This window comes from Bos indicus, chromosome 5 (assembly GCF_029378745.1).
Source record: "Bos indicus isolate NIAB-ARS_2022 breed Sahiwal x Tharparkar chromosome 5, NIAB-ARS_B.indTharparkar_mat_pri_1.0, whole genome shotgun sequence".
In the NCBI taxonomy this organism is placed as follows: domain Eukaryota; kingdom Metazoa; phylum Chordata; class Mammalia; order Artiodactyla; family Bovidae; genus Bos; species Bos indicus.
This window is the reverse complement of record NC_091764.1, coordinates 82,019,547-82,038,792: the sequence shown is the minus strand read 5'-3', so window position 1 is coordinate 82,038,792 and position 19,246 is coordinate 82,019,547. Positions and strand designations below refer to the sequence as shown.

Genomic DNA, 19,246 nt, shown 5'->3' with positions numbered 1-19,246 from the left:
CGTGCAGTCGTGATAGAAGATGCCAAGATCAGGGTAGAAGGGCCAGCAGGCTGGCACCTGTGCTCCCATGTCTCCTGCTGTGCATTTGGTGCTCAGCACACAAACCCAGCTCCACAACCCTTAACACAGCACCTCACATGATTCTTTTTTCTCTCCAAATCTCTGGTAGTCCTTCCCTGCCACCCCTGCAGAACTCCTTACTGTCCTCTTTAGGGAGGAAAAAACAAGAATTCCAGTAATGCATAAATACATACTTAGAAAAATTGCAACTGACATTGAAAAACCATGGAGTAAAACATATGTGTATCTATAGACATATTAATGTAAATATATAAATACATAATATACATCACAAATGTATATTTATAAATACAGTAATGGTTTACAGGGGAAAATATATATGTATGCATTTACATGTTGGAGTATATATGCATCTTATACATATTTTTACTGCAAAATTGTTTAGCTTATGCTGATTATTATGGCCCTTGGTATTGCCACTCTGAGAGTTTTTTTCTGTATCAGCAAATGTAGACCCACCTCACTCTTGTTAATGGCTGTGTAGTATTCCAGCCTATGGATGCACAGTACTGTAATCAGTTCTGAGCATTTGGGTCACTTCCGTTTGCCATTATAAAAATCCCATATTGTCTTTGAATATGTGTGCCTATCTTAGTTGGTGTATGTTAGCTCTATATGGCAAATGCCTGGAATCCCTGGGTAGATGGAACAAAGTATACATGCATTTTAAAGTTTGGTAGCTCCTGCCAAATTTCTCATCAAAAATTGATCTAATTGCCTCTCTTAGCGACAGTGTTTCAGCTTGCCAGTTTCCTAAATTCTTGCCAAGATAAGACATTATGAACAGTTTTTATCTTTACCATTATAATGGACAAAAACACTGGTGTGACTGTCTCTGCTTGGAGGAGAGATTGTTTGTTTCATATGTTTATTGGCCATGTGTTTATCTTTTATTGGAGAAGGCAATGGCACCCCACTCCAGTACTCTTGCCTGGAAAATCCCATGGACGGAGGAGCCTGGTAGGCTGCAGTCCATGGGGTTACTAAGAGTCGGACACAACTGACCGACTTCACTTTCACCTTTCACTTTCAAGCATTGGAGAAGGAAATGGCAACCCACTCCAGTGTTCTTGCCTGGAGAATCCCAGGGACGGGGGAGCCTGATGGCCTGCCGTCTATGGGGTCACACAGAGTCGGCCATGACTGAAGTGACTTAGCATATCTTTTATAAATGGCCTTTCCCAGTTTTTAAAAAATTGGCTTATCTTTTTTGTATTAATTTCAGAAATTCTCTTCTTGTATATAGATAATAACTGTTATCTATTAGGTAGTGTTGCACATGTTTTTCATCTGCCTTTTTTTTTATCATAAAGGTCAAAAATGAAATGCCAGAAGTGACCAGGCAGGTAGAGCCAGTGAATAGAGGGGTTTGGAAGGGTTATGATGAACTGGAGAGTTACTAATCCACCACAAGAGGGCGCCACATCGCGACCACAGCTGTTACTGCCATAGGCGTGAGGAATGGTGTCGCCAGACAGCTCAATTTTTAAATGTTGGCACCGTACTCCATTTAAAAAACAAGCAAGTCGACAACAATAAGAACTGGCCTTGTGAGCATCCAGTTTTGGGCTTCATGTTTATAGGGTATTTTTATAGGAAAGGGAACTTCCCTGGTGGTTCAGATGGTAAAGCATCTGCCTACAATGTGGGAGACCCAGGTTCAATCCCTGGGTCGGGAAAATCTCCTGGAGAAGGAAATGACAACCCACTCCAGTATTCTTGGTTGGAAAATCCCATGGACGGAGGAACCTGGTAGGTTACAGTCCATGGGGTCACAAAGAGTCGGACACGACTGAGCAATTTCACTTGCTTTTATAGGAAAAGCATTTCAATAGTTCGTAGTCAGTTTTGTCGTCTGCGTCCTATGAGCTTTTTATCTTGCATAGGAAAGGCTTTCTACAAGGAAGGCTTCTACTAGGAGAGCCCGCATCTGTCTCGTGCTGTTACTTTTATAGTTTTGCCATTTTATACTTACATCTGAATCTTTTGGGGATCTTAGGTTATAACACGTTTCCTGAATGTTCAGTAGTCTTGGTTCTTCACTGTGATTTGCTAAACCAGTTATCCTATGCTAATTTCCCTGTTTTCCAGTGGGCAGTTTAGCCATTCCTATAGTAATAACGCATTTTTAAATTTTTGTAGCTTGGGAACCTATTTTATTGTCTTATAGCACAGAGACCCATTTGTTCTGTTTTAATTCTCTTGGTTATTCTTGATACATTTTCTCCTTCAGATATACTTTAGAATCTTCTTGTCAAGTCCTGTTAGAATTTTGATTGGAATTACAGTGTATCATAGGTTAATTTGAAGGAGGATTCACAGTTCTCTGATACTTTGCAGATGGAAAAATGGTTTGCTTTTCCATGTATTTTGGGGGGTTTTTGGTCCTTCGGGAAAGGTTTCTTTTATTACCTTTGTCTGGTCTGTTTTTTGTTGTTGTTGTTGTTGTTTTAATTATTCTTATGTATTTTCAAGTTATTATTATTCTTTCTACACAGATACCTTTTTTCATTATATTTTTAGAATTGGGTGCCATATTGGAATTTTAACCTTTTCTCCTTCATACTTTGACTCAGATCTGACATAATCTCAACCAGGATTCCATCCCCGAACCCTCAACTGGACTAAATGATGAAACACCATGCTTTCTTTTCTAGCATACTCCTCACCCTGAAATGAAATTTTCTGTTTTTGTTTTTTTCTTTCTCTTCGGATTGGGACCTACTGCTTATTCAATGCTTATGTATATTTATACTGCTAACATGGTAAGCAATAAATGCTTTAAATGCATGGCTTTTTTGAACTGTGGAATATATTTTACATTATTGTAATAAAAGTGAATGTATCTTTTTGTTCCTTTAAAAATGTAACATTGCAGTGAATATTTTTATTTTGTAAGTCATTATAGTCATTTTAGTTACTTAGAATTGCTGAAAAATAATAGTAAGTAACATTTAATTGAACATTTACTCTGTGCTGGGTACTGTCTAGTACCTAGTACTCTGTACTACTGCTTTGCATGTATCTTCTCACTTATTCTTCTCAAGGATTATATTAGGTCCCTGTTTTACGGAGGCAGAGACTGAAGCACAGAAAGTAAATTGCTCAAGGTGTGTAAAAAGTGGAGTAGTGAAAGTGTTAGTGCTCAATCATGGCCAGCTCCCTGCGACCCCATGGACTGTAGCCCTCCAGGCTTCTCTGAGCATGGGATTTTCCAGGCAAGAATACTGGAGTGGGTTGCCATTTCCTTCTTCATGGGATCCTCCCAACCCAGGGATTGAACCTGGGTCTCCTACTTTGCAGGCGGATTCTTTACTATCTGAGCCACCAGGGAAGCCCTACTTGGAGCTTGGTTACTCCACTTTTTAAAAAATTGGTCAAGGTGTGTAAAAAGTAGAGTAACCAAAATTTAAATATTCATTGACTCAGTATAACCATTTGGAGCATTTACAGGTTTTGGCTTCATGACTGATGGTGACTGTCTTCATGAAAACCTTTAACTTTTCCTTTTAAAAATTATTTTCTTCCAAGAAGTTGAGCTCAGATATTTCATGATCCTGGGTTGCTTCTCAGAATTTCCTCGTGTAAATCTCAGCCCTCACCACAGCCTCTGTGCCAGCCTTGTTCTGGTCACTGTTGAATAAACCACGCAATGATATGGCTCTGCCCTGAAGAAGTTTATAGTTGAATTTAGATGATAAGACAAATGAAAGTGAAGCCTGGAATGGAATTATTGCTGGATAATGTGTCCCACACAGGCTCCGGAAACACTGGAAGAAACTTAGGAGACTGGAAGAAAGACTGGAAGAAACCTTGAGTAGAATGGGCAGATTTTGACCCCTGGTTACACAGCATTTCACATTCACCCCATTCACTTGCCTTTGCTGAGGTTAACTGGACCATTGACAAAGGGATCAAAGACAGAGCAGCCTACTTTCCATGGGCACTGAACAGTAAAATGATCCCATAATCCTAAATAACAAGGGACAGGTGGGAACTTAGACTCCCCTGGGACGGAGAGATTTATAAAGCCCTTTACACCCTAGAGAAAATGATGCTAAATGACCAGTGGTGAACCAAAAAAGAAAAGAAAAAAAAGAAACGTTTAGGATTGTGCCTTCTACTTAAAATGGCAATGAGTACACAACGCTGCTGGAGAGGCTGCTTTGAAGTCCAAGCACACAGTACTGCCCAGTGGTCTGAATGTGGATTTGATCTCTGGAGTTGTCAGGATGTAATTCTGCCTGTGTAGAAACTTGTGTGCCCACAAACTTACTTGCTTCCCTTCCTCGCTTTAATTTGGGATAACTTGCAGGAACTGGCACCGCTGCAGTCATCAGTTCGTTAACTTCTCTGTTTCTAGAGTTGTCTCTAATCTCTTGTGTTGCCCTGTACCCTTGCTCTGAAATCAGAGTAGGGTTGTTCTACATGTGAGTACAGCAAGACTAGGAGAGAAACCTACCAAACAAGTCCTTGGCCTGGAAGGAATTACACTTGTCAGCTTTGGCTGTCCTCTTTCCTCTGAGCCAAAGTTTCTTTTAGAACTTTTCTAGAGTGATGGAACCTTTGAGAAATGTTGTCCTCTATGGTGAATTGCAGTGGAGCCTCAGGATAGCATGAAGTAAAGTGTGTTAGTCACTCAGTCTTGTCCAACTCTGAGACGCCATGGACTTCTCCAGGCAAGAATACTGGAGTGGGTTGCCTTTCCCTTATCCAGAGGATCATCCTGATCCAGGGATTGAATCCAGGTCTCCCGCATTGCAGGCAGATTCTTCACTATCTGAGTCACCAGGAAAGCCCCATGAAGTAAAGAAAACCATATGTCTATTCACCTCCCCTCACCCAATGTAATTTTGACCAACAGTTTAAATTGTTTTGTGGGTTAGGTTTTCTCAGAGATGGTTGGTAGTAGGGAGCAGGCATGACTACTTCTGTCTCCTAACCTTTCCTTCTCCCCTTACTGGTCCCCAGGGCACCCTACTATGTGGGGAAGTAGCATAGGGGAAGGAGGAGACAGAAGGCCCTAGTGGTCCACAGACTGCACCATCTTTCTCAGAGAGCTTGGGAAAGGACAGGAGAAAGGAGCGAGCTTTGCGCTCCAAGTTTTACCCTAATGGTAACAACTTTTCTAAGCCGCAAGACCTGCTGGTGGTTTACAGTTCTTGAGCTTTTACTCAGGGCTGCGTGTTGTGGTCACTACTTTAGGTGTCCTCCAGGGCCTCTGTAAGGGGGGCCTTTCTGTTGGCTCCATTTTCCCCGAAAGGAAACTGAGGCGCAGTGAGTTCATTGAGTGGCACTCCAGCCTCTCAGACCCCAATCGTCCTATGTAGCTACTGCAGCGAGGGTGGTTGTGTAGCTCGTTTGTCTTTGATACCTGTGTGCTGGTGGTTAGCATGGTTCATGTTACTTAGCTTGGAAGGATTTCAAGAGCTTTTGATTTCTTCTAAGTGAAAGAAACTAGATCATCATCTAATTTTTCTCACTTTCATTTCTATCCACTGTTTAAGTCAAGTATGTAGCGACAGCAAATAATTATTTGATTTAAAAATCCTTTTTCCTTTCTGAATGGAGGATATCAGGGATCAGTATTAGGAAAAACCCTATAAAAGTGATAATTAAAATAATTGCTATGTTGGATTCATACCTTTACCCTGTAGGATGTGAAGAATGGAAGACTTACTTTCAGAAAATGGGAAAAGGCAAGGATTTATGGACATGAGAGTGCTTTGTACAGAAATCCAGCACTTTGTACTTTGCAGCCAGTGACAGCTGCAGTTGCCCGACGAGAAACTAATCCTCCTGAGGTTAAGAAACATAGGCAGGGACATGCAGGCAGTGATCTCTTTCTGTAGATTACCCTTCTTAACTCTTAACAACATGCTTTTCTTTTCCCCCCTTCACAAGTGGGGAAACTGAGACTCGCATCAGCTGAGATTCAATGCCTTGTTCAAGGTCACAGAGCTGTTTAGCAGGGGAGCTGAGACTTCCCCATACAAGCCTGGGTTCATAATCCTTGGCCGTCTGCCTCTTCATCAAGTGGCCTGTGTTTGGGTGGCAATTTCATCATAAATTCAATATTGAAAACTGTTTCTCTTTTCAAGTGAATTTGAGCATATTGGGGTCTGGAGAGATGGAGTTGTTTACTTTTAGCTGCCTGTTCATTCAGCCTCAGAAAGAAGTCCCTTACATATTGCACAGGACAAATGATTATGCTGGAGGAATATCAAACGCTGTTTTGATCTTACAAAATTTACTATCTGTGTACCTTTGGGGAACAAAAACAAATTGTGGGCTAGTAAAATTTAGTGCTTATTTACAAGCTTTATTTCCTTTGGTTCCCCAAATTTGCACACACAGAGAGGGCATCACGGTCAGATTTTAAGGACCAGTGGCAGCAGGAAAGGTAAGCACCGTGAACCAGGGACCCCCCAGTAACTGCCACCCCAGTGAAGTCTACTAGCATGAAAAACTGAATGGCCGATTGGGTTTAATGGACAGTGTGAGGTTCTTGATGAAGAGTACTCTGTTCACTGTCTGATTTGAAAAACACAACTAAGCTAAAACTCATTTAAATGTAAACATTACAGGAACCATTGAAAAAATCCTAGTTTTTTAGTAGGTGGCTATATAGAACATACGTTCTGTATCATAATGTATCATTGTTTATTAAACATCTGTCCAGCATGGCTACTTGTTTATGACTGCTTTTTAATCTACCCTCTTACATGCTTTTTTCCATTTGAACATTTAGAGCCTCTGCACCCCCATTCGTTAGTAGGACATTGTTGCTTTCGACAAAATCATTGTGTTGGTACTTTCTGATATGCTGTGTGCTCTGGTTGTCTCCACTGCCCTGGGATGGGTGTGGTTTACACACTTGAGACGGAGGTCAGATAGCTGGTTATCGCCAGAGCAGGTCCAGAACCAGGTCTGCGGCTCTGTGCTGCTGCTTGTATGAGTGTAAAGTTGAGATCGTTGCATGTATCACAGTCAACTCACGCAGCACTTCCAAATGCTTATCCTTCCTGGCCTTTAAGGAGTCCATTAATCCCTGTACTACTGTGAAAGAAATTAATTTTTTCTTTTCTATCCGAAAGTCATGAGACTTTTATTTAGTATCTGAAGCCAATAAGCAATTTAATTGTATTACTGAATATGAATCTTAAAAGCAATACATTTCTCTTTTTAAAATTGTTTACTCTTGTGATAGGTGAGCATTTGTTGATATCTGTTATTTGTTGAGTTAACATGTATGAATGCTCTTACAATGCCAGATCAAAATATTTCTGTTTAGTTCAGTGCTTACCTCCCTCTACTTTGTATGTTGCCATGCAGTGTAGAAGATGCCCTCACATGAGGAGGATGGGTGAGCCGTCTGCTTGAGTGAACTCATGGTAAATGGGTGTTTGGACCACCCTGTAGAAAACATATGGCATGTGCTTGTCTGTGTAGGCAGTGCTGATGTATCCTAGGATGGAGCCTACCCCCTGTGAGTAGAGACGGCAAGGGAGTGGAGTGGGTAATTGCTCCCACTCTTGAGAGAGTATTGAGTTTATTTTTTAATCAATCTACTTATTATAGAAGTATAGTTGATTTACAGTGTTGTGAGTTTTTTCTTTCTGAGTGAATTATTTTTTACAACTATATTATTTTTTGATTGGATATAGAGGTCTTGAGTTTAGCACATACAAAGTGTCTTTGATTCTTGGTTTAAACTAAGCAAGATTAGTCCTTGTTACATTGAATTGCTTACCTTCAACAGCTAAAGTGTAGAGAATGCACCATTTTTGTGGCTTCTTGGGGATGGGTGAAATCTCGGATGCTATTGCATCATTCCTCTGTCCCCAGGCATAACAGCACCCTGTTTGGAGAGCTCATTTCCTTCAAATACCCAGCAGATTCCACACACAGCTTTAGCAGATTGTGCCGTGGTCTTTTGAGTAATCAGAACTGACTTTGTGGGCCTTTGTTTCTCTCTTGCAGGTCTAATTTCAAGCTCGTGGCTGTTAACTTCAAACTCTACGCCATTGGTGGGCAGGCCGTTTCTAATGTTGAGTGTTACAACCCTGAGCAGGATGCCTGGAATTTCGTGGCACCCTTACCAAACCCTCTGGCTGAGTTCTCTGCGTGTGAGTGTAAGGGGAAAATTTATGTCATTGGAGGATACACTACCCGAGGTAAGTGAAGGCCTGGAAAGTGGTCCTCCTCCATGTGAGCTTTGGCAGCCTGGGGGAGGACGGGAGGGGCTAGAGGAAGCCCTCTAGTGCACACCAGCCTGATGTTATGTATTTCTTACTGTATATTTACATATCTGGAAAAAAGCATCCTGTGGGACATCAAAGAGGGGTCTTTGATGCCTTTGTATGAGCATGAAAATTGCATGGTGTCGGGGGAGCTGTGAAGAAAACATGTATTTTCTTCCTGCTCTGGAAATCCCACCCTGTAGTCAACCATCCTGTGATTTGGCTGGATAACTCCTACCTTTCTCTCAAGTACACTGAACCCGCCTCGTCTAACACTGGGATTTAGTGCCAATGCATCCTTGCAGGTCTTTCTTTTCACTTTCTCCCTTGTGTTCGGGTACAAACATATGGGGTACAGATTCTAGAAATTCAGCTCCAGGCTGTTCACATATCATAGGAGGAACAAGAGCATGAAGAGCATTCTTTCTTGACCAGCAGTGGGAGGTGGTTGTGCTATTTATTAAACCACACATATGTGTTTTCTGGGCTTTCCTGGTGGCTCAGGTGGTAAAGAATCTGCCTGCAATGATCCCTGGGTTGGGAAGATCTCCTGGAGAAGGGAATGGCAAGCCACTCCAGTATTCTTGCCTGGAGAATTCCATGGACAGAGGAGCCTGGCAGGCTACAGTCCATGGGGCTGCAAAGAGTTGAACACAACTCAGTGACTAATGGGCTTCCCAGATGGTTCTAGTAGTAAAGAACCCACCTGCAAATGCAAGAGACTTAAGAGATGTAGGTTTGATCCCTGGACCAGGAAGATCCCCTGGAGGAGGGCATGGCAATCCATGCCAGTATTCTCCTCACCTGGAGAATCCCATGGACCGAGAACCTGGCGGGCTACAGTCCATACGATTGTAAAGAGTCAGACACAACTGAAGTGACTGAGCATTCAGTACGCATATGTGTTTTCTACTTTGTTTGGTGGACATTTTATAGTTAATGATTTGAAAATAACAAGCTTCTCCATAGGTTTTATACTCCTGGTCTTGGTAGGGAGCATCTCACAGCTTGTAAAAAAATTTTTTTTATTGGAGTGTAATTGCCTGAAAGCTCAGTTAGTAAAGAATCCACCTACAATGCAGGAGACCCCAGTTCGATTCCTGGGTCAGAAGATCTGTTGGAGAAGGGATAGGCTACCCACTCCAGTATTCGCGGGCTTCCCTGGTGGCTCAGCTGGTAAAGAATCAGCCTGCAATGCGGGAGACCTGGGTTCGATCCCTGGGTTGGGAAGATCCCCTGGAGAAGGAAACAACTACCCACTCCAGTATTCTGGCCTGGAGAATTGCATGGACTGTATAGTCCATGGAGTCGGACACGACTGAGTGACATTTGCTTTCATTAGCTGCCTTACAACGTTGTGTTAGTTTCTCCTGTATAGCAAAGTCAATCAGCTGTATGTTCACATATGTTCCCTCTTTCTCAGATTTCCTTCCCATTTAGGTCACCACAGAGCACAGAGTAGAGTTCCCTGTACAATACAGTACGTGCTCATTGGTTAACTATTTTATACATAGTATCAATAGTGTATATATGTCAATCTCAGTCTCCCAATTCATCCCACCCCTTCTTCCCCCTTGGTGGCCACATGTTCCTTTTTTATGTCTATGTCTGTACTTCTGTTTTGCAGAGAGGTTCACCTGTACCATCTTTTCTAGATCCCTTATATGTTAGTATATGCTATTTTCCTCTTTCTGACTTATTTCACTCTGTATGACAGTCTCTAGGTCCATCCTCATCTCTGCAAATGGCACGATTCCATTGCCTTTTACGGCTGAGTAATATTCCATTGTGTATATGTACCACATCTTCTTTATCCATTCATCTACTGATGGATATTTAGGTTGCGTCCATGTCTTGGCTGTTGCAAGCTGCAACAAACTGCAATACTAAATACTGCTGCAACAAACTGCAATACTAAATACTGCTGCAACAAACTGCAATACTAAATACTGCTGCAACAAACTGCAATACTAAATACTGCTGCAATAAACATAGGGGTGCATGTATCTTTTGGAATTATGGTTTTCTCTGGGTATACACCTCGAAGTGGGATTTCTTGGTCATATGGTAGTTCTATTTTTAGTTTTTTAAGAAAACTCCATACTGTTCTCCATAGTGGCTGCATCAATTTACATTCCCACCAACAGTATAAGAGGGTTTCCTTTTCTCCACACCCTCTCCAGCATTTATTTTTCATAGATTTTTTTTGATGATGGTCATTCTGACCCATGTGAGGTGATATTATATTGTAGTTTTGATTGGCATTTCTCTAACAGAGAAGTTGAGTGTCTTTTCATGTGCCTCTTGGCCAACTGTTTGTCTTCTTTGGATCCTCTTCTGTCTCTTATAAGGACATACTTCTTGGATTTAGAGCTGCCTGGGTTATCCAGAGGATGGTCTCTTCTTTAGATCCTTAACTAAAATTACATCTGCAGAGATCCTTTTCCCGAAAAAAGTGGCATTCAAAGGTTCTGGGGGTTAGAAGATGAACATATCTATCCAGGGGCCACCATTCAACCTTCTGTAGGTGGTGTTTTTATTTATACATTTAAGGACGGTGACGTGGGAAGAGAAGTGCGTGGGGAGCAGTGAGGTTTTTCTTTTTCACACCAAGTTTTCATCACTTATCCCTTGTGACTCTCCACTGATGATAAGATATCCATCCACTCTTCCTTTACAAATAATTGAAAGAAAATGAGACCTAGCAGTCACTTCTTTCACTTCAGCATTGGTGTTCAGGTTACAGTGGTCAACTTTATAGACTTAACTAAACCATGGACCCCAGAGAATTCCTGTGTGTGCATACGTACCTCTGTGTGTATCTGTGTGTCTCCTCTCCTAGGAAAGTAAATACAGTTATTTACTTTTGCACATTTCTAAGAATTCTGATTCCTCCCTAGGTTTTGTGACACAGAATGTGCCCTGTGGGCTGACCCAATGCACACACAGCCCTTGGTTTCTCTTCTACCCCAGAGTCGGGAAGCCCTGACAGGCAGCACTGTAACCCAAAGATGACTCTACTGGTAGATTTCCTAGTTTTTCCATGACCCTGGCTGAGCAAATGTTCTTTAGATTTGACCTGGAAAACCCTTGCTTGTGTGTTTTCTAGTTTCACAGGCCACTACTAATGTGCCTTCTTCACTTGGGCCACCCACTGTGATCCCTGACCCGGCTTCCCTGAGCCAAATCCCCATGACAGGATGGTTAGGTGACGTGGATGGATGGCTGTTTGTGCAAAGGCTGAAAATGAGTTTTCTACTATGAGAGGGCAGGCAGCTCCTTGTCCTCTGAAGCCCCCTCCTCCTCTGCTTGGGCTTGTCCCGGCACTTCCTAATAGTTCCTTGTCTTTAAAATAAGACATCATAATTGCCATGAAAAAAAAAATCAGGAATTGAAGTTGGGTTTTTAACCTACTCACTTAAGTCAGGTGATACTTTTAAAATTTAGTAAGGGATAATTCATCGTTTTTATGATAACTGTTTGATTATTTTCATTCTTTGGCCAGCACTGAAGAAATGAAATTCAATAGAAAGTAGTAGTAACCACTAAAGGGAAGAGGGGTGATTTGTTAAATGTCAGAGTCAACTCTCAGTGTAAATGCAAAAAGATCATTCCACCAACTCAAACCTCATCATGGCCTGAGCCCTTGTAGGGTGAGGAGAGAAAACATTTACAGAAGACCTGGAAGGACCTTCAGACCTGGACCTGAGAAATAAATACACTGACGCTTGGCCAGAATAGGTCCTTTATTCATAGAATGGGGAACCAGGTTACTCAGGAGGACTTGTTGGTAGATTAGTAACCAGACTCCTTAGTGCTGCCTCCTAGAATGTCCGCTTTATCCCCTGTGCCCTCTCAAGGCACTTGACTTGTAGCGGAGAGCACGGTGGAGCTTTAATTACAGCCCTCTGTGGGTGGGTCCTTCTGTCTCAGGAGGAAGTACTGCTCCCAGTTTCTGCGGCGATCAAAAGGCTGCGGCTTTCGTTGAACGTCAGTTCCCAAGCTGACCTGTCTCTTTACACTGATGCTGTTGTTTAAAAAACAACAAACAGAAAGTTCATTCTTTCGGATAATTCAGAGCATTTTTAATTTTTTTTTTTTTTTGCTGAGGCTAAAATATTCCATTTATTCTTCCCTTGAGAAAAGAATAAAAGAACAATTAAAAAAAAAAAAAACGAAAAAGGAAACTAGATATTTTCAATTTCACAAGCATTTTTCAAAGAGACTAGGCAACATTTTTCCTTGAAACAGGTATTAATTGAAAATGATGTTAGGGTGGTCTTTCATCTACCATCCGATTATATCCACACAATAATTAACCATCTCAGGACTTCCTGGTGGTCCAGTGATTAAGACTTCTCATTCCAGTATAGGGGGTGTGGGTGCAATCCTATATGCCTCAGGGCCAAAAAATCACAAAACATAAAATAGAAATAATATTGTAATGAGTTCAATAAAGACTAAAAAATGGTCCATGTTAAAAACAAAACAAAACAAAAAAATATATGTATATAAGTAACCATCTCTTGTGAAATGGGCAAGGGGAGGGGAAAGAGCCATTGTCGGCGCATCTCTGGTGTTACAGTTGGGAAACAGAATTGCCAAGCGATTCTGGCTTAAAGGCCAGAGGTCAGATTTTTTTTTTTTCTTGCATCTCTCTGACTTGCAGCTCTGCCTCCTTTCCATTAGACGGCTCCAGAGATCCCGCTCAGCTCACTTGCCTTGTTTCATAGAATCTGTTGTCAAGAATAGATCCTCTTGGGGCTCAGCCTGTCATTTGCGTTAGGCAGCCCCTCGTTCTGTTAGGTACTGATGAGGGCTCTCTGAGGCTCAGATTCTTCCTACACTGGCCTGGTGGTTCTCCAAGGTGCAGGGGTCCCAGGGAGGAGCTGGGTGCTCTGTCACAGCGGCTCATCTCCCTGGTCCGACCGGCTCTGCGAGCCAGCCTGGGAGGGACGTGCCTGAATGCCAGCCCAGTGGGGAGGATTCTACACGGATCTCCTCCCAGCCATTTCCCAAACTCTTTTCCCAACTTCCGCTTTCCGGAAGCAGTTTGGCCTCTGTGAGGCAATCAATCATTCAGGCTCAGGCAGACGTGCAGGTCCAGCCGGGCGGCTGGTGGCACTCCCCCTGGTGGTGTCCTCACGCGGCTCCTCTCTGCCTTTCAGACCGGAACCTGAACATCTTGCAGTACTGCCCCTCCGCCGACCTCTGGACTCTTTTCGAAACGTGCGACGTCCACATCCGCAAGCAGCAGATGGTGTCGGTGGAGGAGACCATCTACATCGTGGGGGGCTGTCTGCACGAGCTGGGGCCCACACGAAGGGGCAGCCAGAGCGAGGACATGCTCACCGTGCAGTCCTACAACACCGCCACCCGCCAGTGGCTCTACCTCAAGGAGAACACATCGAAGTCGGGCCTTAACCTGACGTGCGCGCTGCACAACGATGGCATCTACATCATGAGCAGAGACGTGACCCTGTCCACCAGCCTGGAGCACCGAGTTTTCCTCAAGTACAATATCTTTTCAGATAGTTGGGAAGCCTTTAGGCGTTTCCCAGCTTTTGGACACAATTTGCTGGTCTCTTCTCTTTATCTGCCCAATAAAACAGAAACCTGACTGAATTGACCTAGAATTGAAAAAGAAACCTGGTTCAAGACCAAAAAACACAACTGTCCAATTTCCAGAGAGACTCATTTTCAAAGGGAAAATGTGAGTTTTAGGTCATTTATACAGAAGCTGTAAATAAGCTTACTTGAACTAATTTACTTGAAAACTTGTGGGAAAAAAGAGAGACCAACTTTATTATTTTTTTAATTATTGATTTTTAAATTATGGGAGCAAATCCATGATAATGTTTTTTGTACAAATGTGATACCCTTGGGCCAATGTCTGAAACTGATCTTCAAAAAGAAGATTCATTGTGCCTGTTTAGTAAAGGGCCAAAGTCAAAATTGGTAAGAATGCTAAAGATGATTTTTAAATCTGTTTTGTTTAGGTCACTTGAAATATCATTGATACCTTAAGTGAGAGGTTTTTTTTGTTGTTATTAATTTACTTGACAAACATGAATATTAACGCTGTCTTTCTCCCCTGGTCACACCCACATGTGTGCAGTGTGTTTAAACTAGAGTTCTGTGTTCATTTGTTTTATTTGCACATGACTTTCCAGGAAACTTACACCAGTGGAACCCAACACCCAGTCCTCCCCCAAACCTGTGTAACAATGTTCTCAGCTATTTTTCAAGTCTTTTTTTTTTTTTTAACAGTTATGAATGCTGAGTAAATAGGCCAGTATAACCTCTTATTTCATTCATGTAGCAGATAGCAGATTTGTGTGGTCAGATAGGTTATATTGCTAGGCATTCTGTATTTCTTAAAAAAGAGGATATATTGTTTAAAAGAATGGATCTCTATATTTTTTAAATTGAGTCTTAAATGGGAAGGGAAGGAAGCACCAAATAAGAGGAAAAAAAATGCCTTTGAAAGTTACTTTTATCGAATGTATTTGACCTAGTTCTTTAAGTTTGAAAGTGTAACTTTATACTTAAGTCAGACACCTTTCAGATTTAATCTTGGCTTTTTAATTCATGCTTTGCTTTTGTGGGGTAAAGTGAGGACAGCTTTGAAACATTTGTGCTAGAGAGCGGGAAAGAAGCCCTAGAGATGGAGTAGCATCTGCTGGGACTTCTGAAATTTGGTAAGGTGCTGTATTTGCCTTAGTTGGTAAATCAAGTGGAACCCAGCTCAAGAGTTGTTTGTTTACAGTAAGTAGTTAACAATGAATAAAATCTTCTGCCAGTCATAGATCAGCATTTCTTTAAAAATATACAGGCATCTCTTGGATATGCTGCAGTTCAGTGCCAGACCACTGCAATAAAGCCAATTGAAAGGATTTTCGGGTTTCCCAGTGCATGTAATGGTTATGTTTACACTATACTATATAGTCCATTAAGTGTTCAGTAGTATTATGTCTTAAAAAAATGTCCATACCTTAATTTTAAAAATACTATTATTATTAAATACTGCTAACCATTATACCTGACAAAGTGGGGTTGCCGCAAATCTTCAATTTGTAAACAGTGTATTAATCTGCAAAGTATAGTAAAGTGAAGCACCATGAAATGAGTTATGCCTGTATATACACATGCAAAGCAATTTTCTTTCCATTGAAAAACATTTTTTGAAGTCCTCTGATTTTTTGCAGTGGAATAACTTTAAATTGTGAGCTGGATCCTGTCGTTCCGTCCTAACATTCCAGTTTCAGTGTGCCTCACTTTAAGAAGGTCCTGTAGAAAAACAAAAACTGTTAGGGCAAATTCATGCATTCAGCATGCTTACTGATGCCTCCAGGATGCATTCACTGGGCAGGTGGACACAGAGGAGTAGATGACCTTAACAGGCTTCAGTTTATACAAGGAGTCACTACAGGGTTTCTTCACAACTATGACCTCCTAGTAGATTTAAAATAAGGGTCTGGTTGTAAAAAATTCTAGTTGCACAACTTTTCAGGAATACTTCTATTAGGTAAAATGAGGTAAATCTTTATTGTGGACATGGAGATAGATCTTTGTGTCTTGTTACCAAATAATCTTATCAACAACAATATTGAAGGGTTTCTAAGCCATATCCGTTTATTCTCAAATACTTAGCCTTGTTTTTCTTTTTTTTTTAAAGAACAAACTCTGACTTAAATTTTATTGGGAATAGTACTTTAATAATAGATTTATATTAATTTATATTCATTATAGAATTGAATTTCTAGTGACCAGTAATTTCATTACATATATTTAAAAATCTAATTTATTTTAGATAGTGTTAACTTGTGTTACTATAGATCTTAGCGTTTTTAAGGCTTAACCTTATATATTCCTAAGATTATAGCCAGTTGAATTAATTCTGGACAAACAGTTGGAGATGAGCTCGTAAATACCCACATTATAAGAAATACAAAGTTTCCTGCCAACCAGTTCTCTTCTTGATTACATTCTTTGGATCTATTTTCCTTGTGCCAACAATTAGATTCTTTGACCAAGTGAAGGCATACTCTCATCCACAAAGCTTTTTATAAACCAAGTTTAACGTGTGTGTATGTGCATCTGTGTGTGTGTGTAACAAGTGTGCACGCGCACACACAGGCATCTGGCATATTAAGCTCTAAGATACGCAGACTCTAACAAGACTTCCTTGGGGGTGCCAGCAGTACTTAGGCAAACCAGAAGGTGCGGTAGGAGAGACCTGTGGATTTGAGACTTCCTTCCTGCTATACACATTAGCTGTGTTGATGTTTTGAGAGTAATTTTAATTTAGCCTCATGCTCTCACTGGTGCCAATGTTGTACTGAAGACTTTACCTATGATGAAGGCAATGTTGCTTGAAAGTCTCCTTTTGTTTCTTCTCTTTCTCCAACTGCTCTCTCATTTTCAGAGATGCTTTTGAGGGCTGCTGCCCTCCCACTGTGGAGAGGGGAGTTACTGGGAAGACCTGAATGCTGGCCACCTTGCCAGAAGCACCCTGTTTCACTGAGCATGGTCTGAGTGTGAATTGTTAGAGGGAGGTTATTGGTTCTCCAGTCATTCCTTCTGGCTTTCTTTTCTGCATCCTTAGTTTCTGAGGCCCCTCCCTTTAAACATTTGTCTGATGAATGTATAGGAGTTGATTATTTCAACTGTATTTGTTAAATCTTAACAGTGAAGTACTGAGAAGGTTATGGATACTAGTAAGAAACAAGTAGATTAGGATTAAGCATGAATACCAAAGAGAATTTAACTCTGCCATTTTTTTAAAAAACCAAAATCCTAAGTAATTCCAAATGCCTTAGATATCAATTAAAATTGTTCTGACATGACAAAACTCTCTACCAGGTGAGTAATCAAGTAAATGCCTGTTCTCTTTCGATAAACCATTACTCTTTGAGCGTTGTGAATGCCGTGTTTTCAGATTTCTAGGTAAAGTCATGACCCTATGTGTTTGGCTGCACAGGTAAATCGAGTGTGAAGGCTGTGTTGTCCTGGTCGACCAGCACTTAATAGGCAGTGGCTTAATGCAGAGCACTTGAGAGACAACATAGCAACAGAGAGGGAATATGGGTGAGTCCTTCACTGGATGCCTTTCGCCTAGACTAGGGCTGGGGAGGATGAAACACTATGCCGCCATTCCTTCAAGGTGGCGTTACGAGTGAGCAGCACTTTTTGCCTCTGTGGCAGAAATTGGTCTTAAAAATCCATGTCATTAATGCTTCCAGGCATCTATTACCATCAGAGTGAGATGAGGTCTCTTTGTCATCCCTGCCTTAGGCAGAGGAGTGAATGAATGACATGAGTAGACACCACCCAGAATGGCTGTGAAAGCAGTGAGCTGATTCAGCTGTTTTCTGGTTTCCCAAAATACATATTAAATCTCTATCATGTGCAAGAAAGTGCTAAGAAGTGGGGAGACAGACATAAGTAAGCCACCATCCCTAGCCTTGAAGACCTTGCAGCCTTGTGGAAATGTTTGCCGTGACCGTCTTAGACTGTCTGGAGGATGCCCGCTTTCATCAGGTGCACTGGGGCGTGTTGCATTCCTGTGTCTTCAGTCCTGGCCCCAGCCTGGCCCCTACCTTACACGGTTGACTAACGATCATCATACTAGCTGATTCATACCGGCTATACACTCAATTTAAACATCACATCCTGTGGTTTTTCTTTTTCTTTTTCACCGTATGCTCTTTTCTCACTACTTTCCGTAGTCTTCTCTGTACTTCATTTTCCTGAGAAGGATGATATGAGATTGGCTTTATTTAAAAATACTTAGTAGGCACCATGGCTCATGGAGCTGAGAGCTCAACAGCTTGATCCCATGAGAATGATGAGAAAAGCCAGGGAGGCAGGTATTGGGAGAGAAGCCAGCTGTTCACGTGTGTGTTTATACCTATGCCTTTAACACACTTCGATCAAAAATATTAATAAAGAAATGGACATCTAGATACTAGTCCTGACTGAGAGTCAGTTGATTTCTGCCTTTGTGATAACTATTAAAGGGTATATTTCATTCACATAAGCATATTTTTTTTCTGTTTTCTGGTGTTAACTTAGGAACACAATATAAAATACACACCAATTGACACAGACTGAGTTTAGCACTTAACATAACCAGTTTTACCCATTCATTCCTGTAGGAAACAGATTAAATGTAAAAGATGGTCAATTTTGAGTTGCAAAAGGGTGCTAAAATGACTTTGATGGGGTTGGCTGGTGCTTTGTCAAGTGGATGTCAGAGTTTATTACTAGTAAAGAAAAGGAAAATGTAATTTGCATTATTATGCCGTTTTTCTAAAAAAAACTTAATAGGGACTCTTTAGATGTCTCTACAATGTTTTCATATCTAGTGGTCATTTTAGAAAAAAATGATAATCTATAGAATGAATAGTTATGTTTTGTTATGATTGATACTTTCTTGGTTAAAATGGTTGTATTGTGTCTTCAGTTTCCAGTGTGGCTTAAAATGTAAACATTCACATGATTCATTTAAATACAATGATGCCTATGAAGCACTCACTCAGACAGCATTCCTTTTGTGTTTAGAACTACAGAAGAAAATCTCTTCAAATAAAATAGTTCTAAATCGGTGTTTGTTGTCCGTTAAGTACCTGCTGTGTACTCAGGGCTGATCAGGGCTGGGAGGGGAGGGGAGACAGGTGTCTGTCGGTGGGAGCTCCTGATTGGCTGGAAGGCCAGATTAACCTATGAGCCAGTTAGTGGAGGAAGAACCACGTGGAGTGTCTTATGAAAACTGTTAATGTTTGAAGAAGATGGATCTGGGAGGAGGAGCTCTGAATCCTTGCAATTCTGAATAAAAGAATGAAGTCAAAATTCCATAGCTTACCAATTATGGCCCCTCACGATCTGTTCCTCCCCATGTTTTCTACCATTCCCACTGT

At 41.3% G+C, this 19,246-nt stretch overlaps 1 protein-coding gene across 2 annotated transcripts in view; it reads left to right on the top strand.

The window, feature by feature from the left end:
* Nucleotides 1–18,934, top strand: part of KLHL42 (kelch like family member 42) — a 38,130-nt gene extending 19,196 nt beyond the window's left edge. For both annotated transcript variants that reach the window (XM_070789915.1, XM_019961406.2), the window contains 2 exons: nucleotides 8,065–8,258; nucleotides 13,493–18,934. In XM_070789915.1, coding sequence (XP_070646016.1) covers nucleotides 8,065–8,258; nucleotides 13,493–13,944 — 646 coding nt within the window. In that variant the 3' untranslated portion in view covers nucleotides 13,945–18,934. The remainder of the gene's footprint in view (nucleotides 1–8,064; nucleotides 8,259–13,492) is intronic.
* The last annotated feature ends 312 nt before the right edge of the window (nucleotides 18,935–19,246 follow it).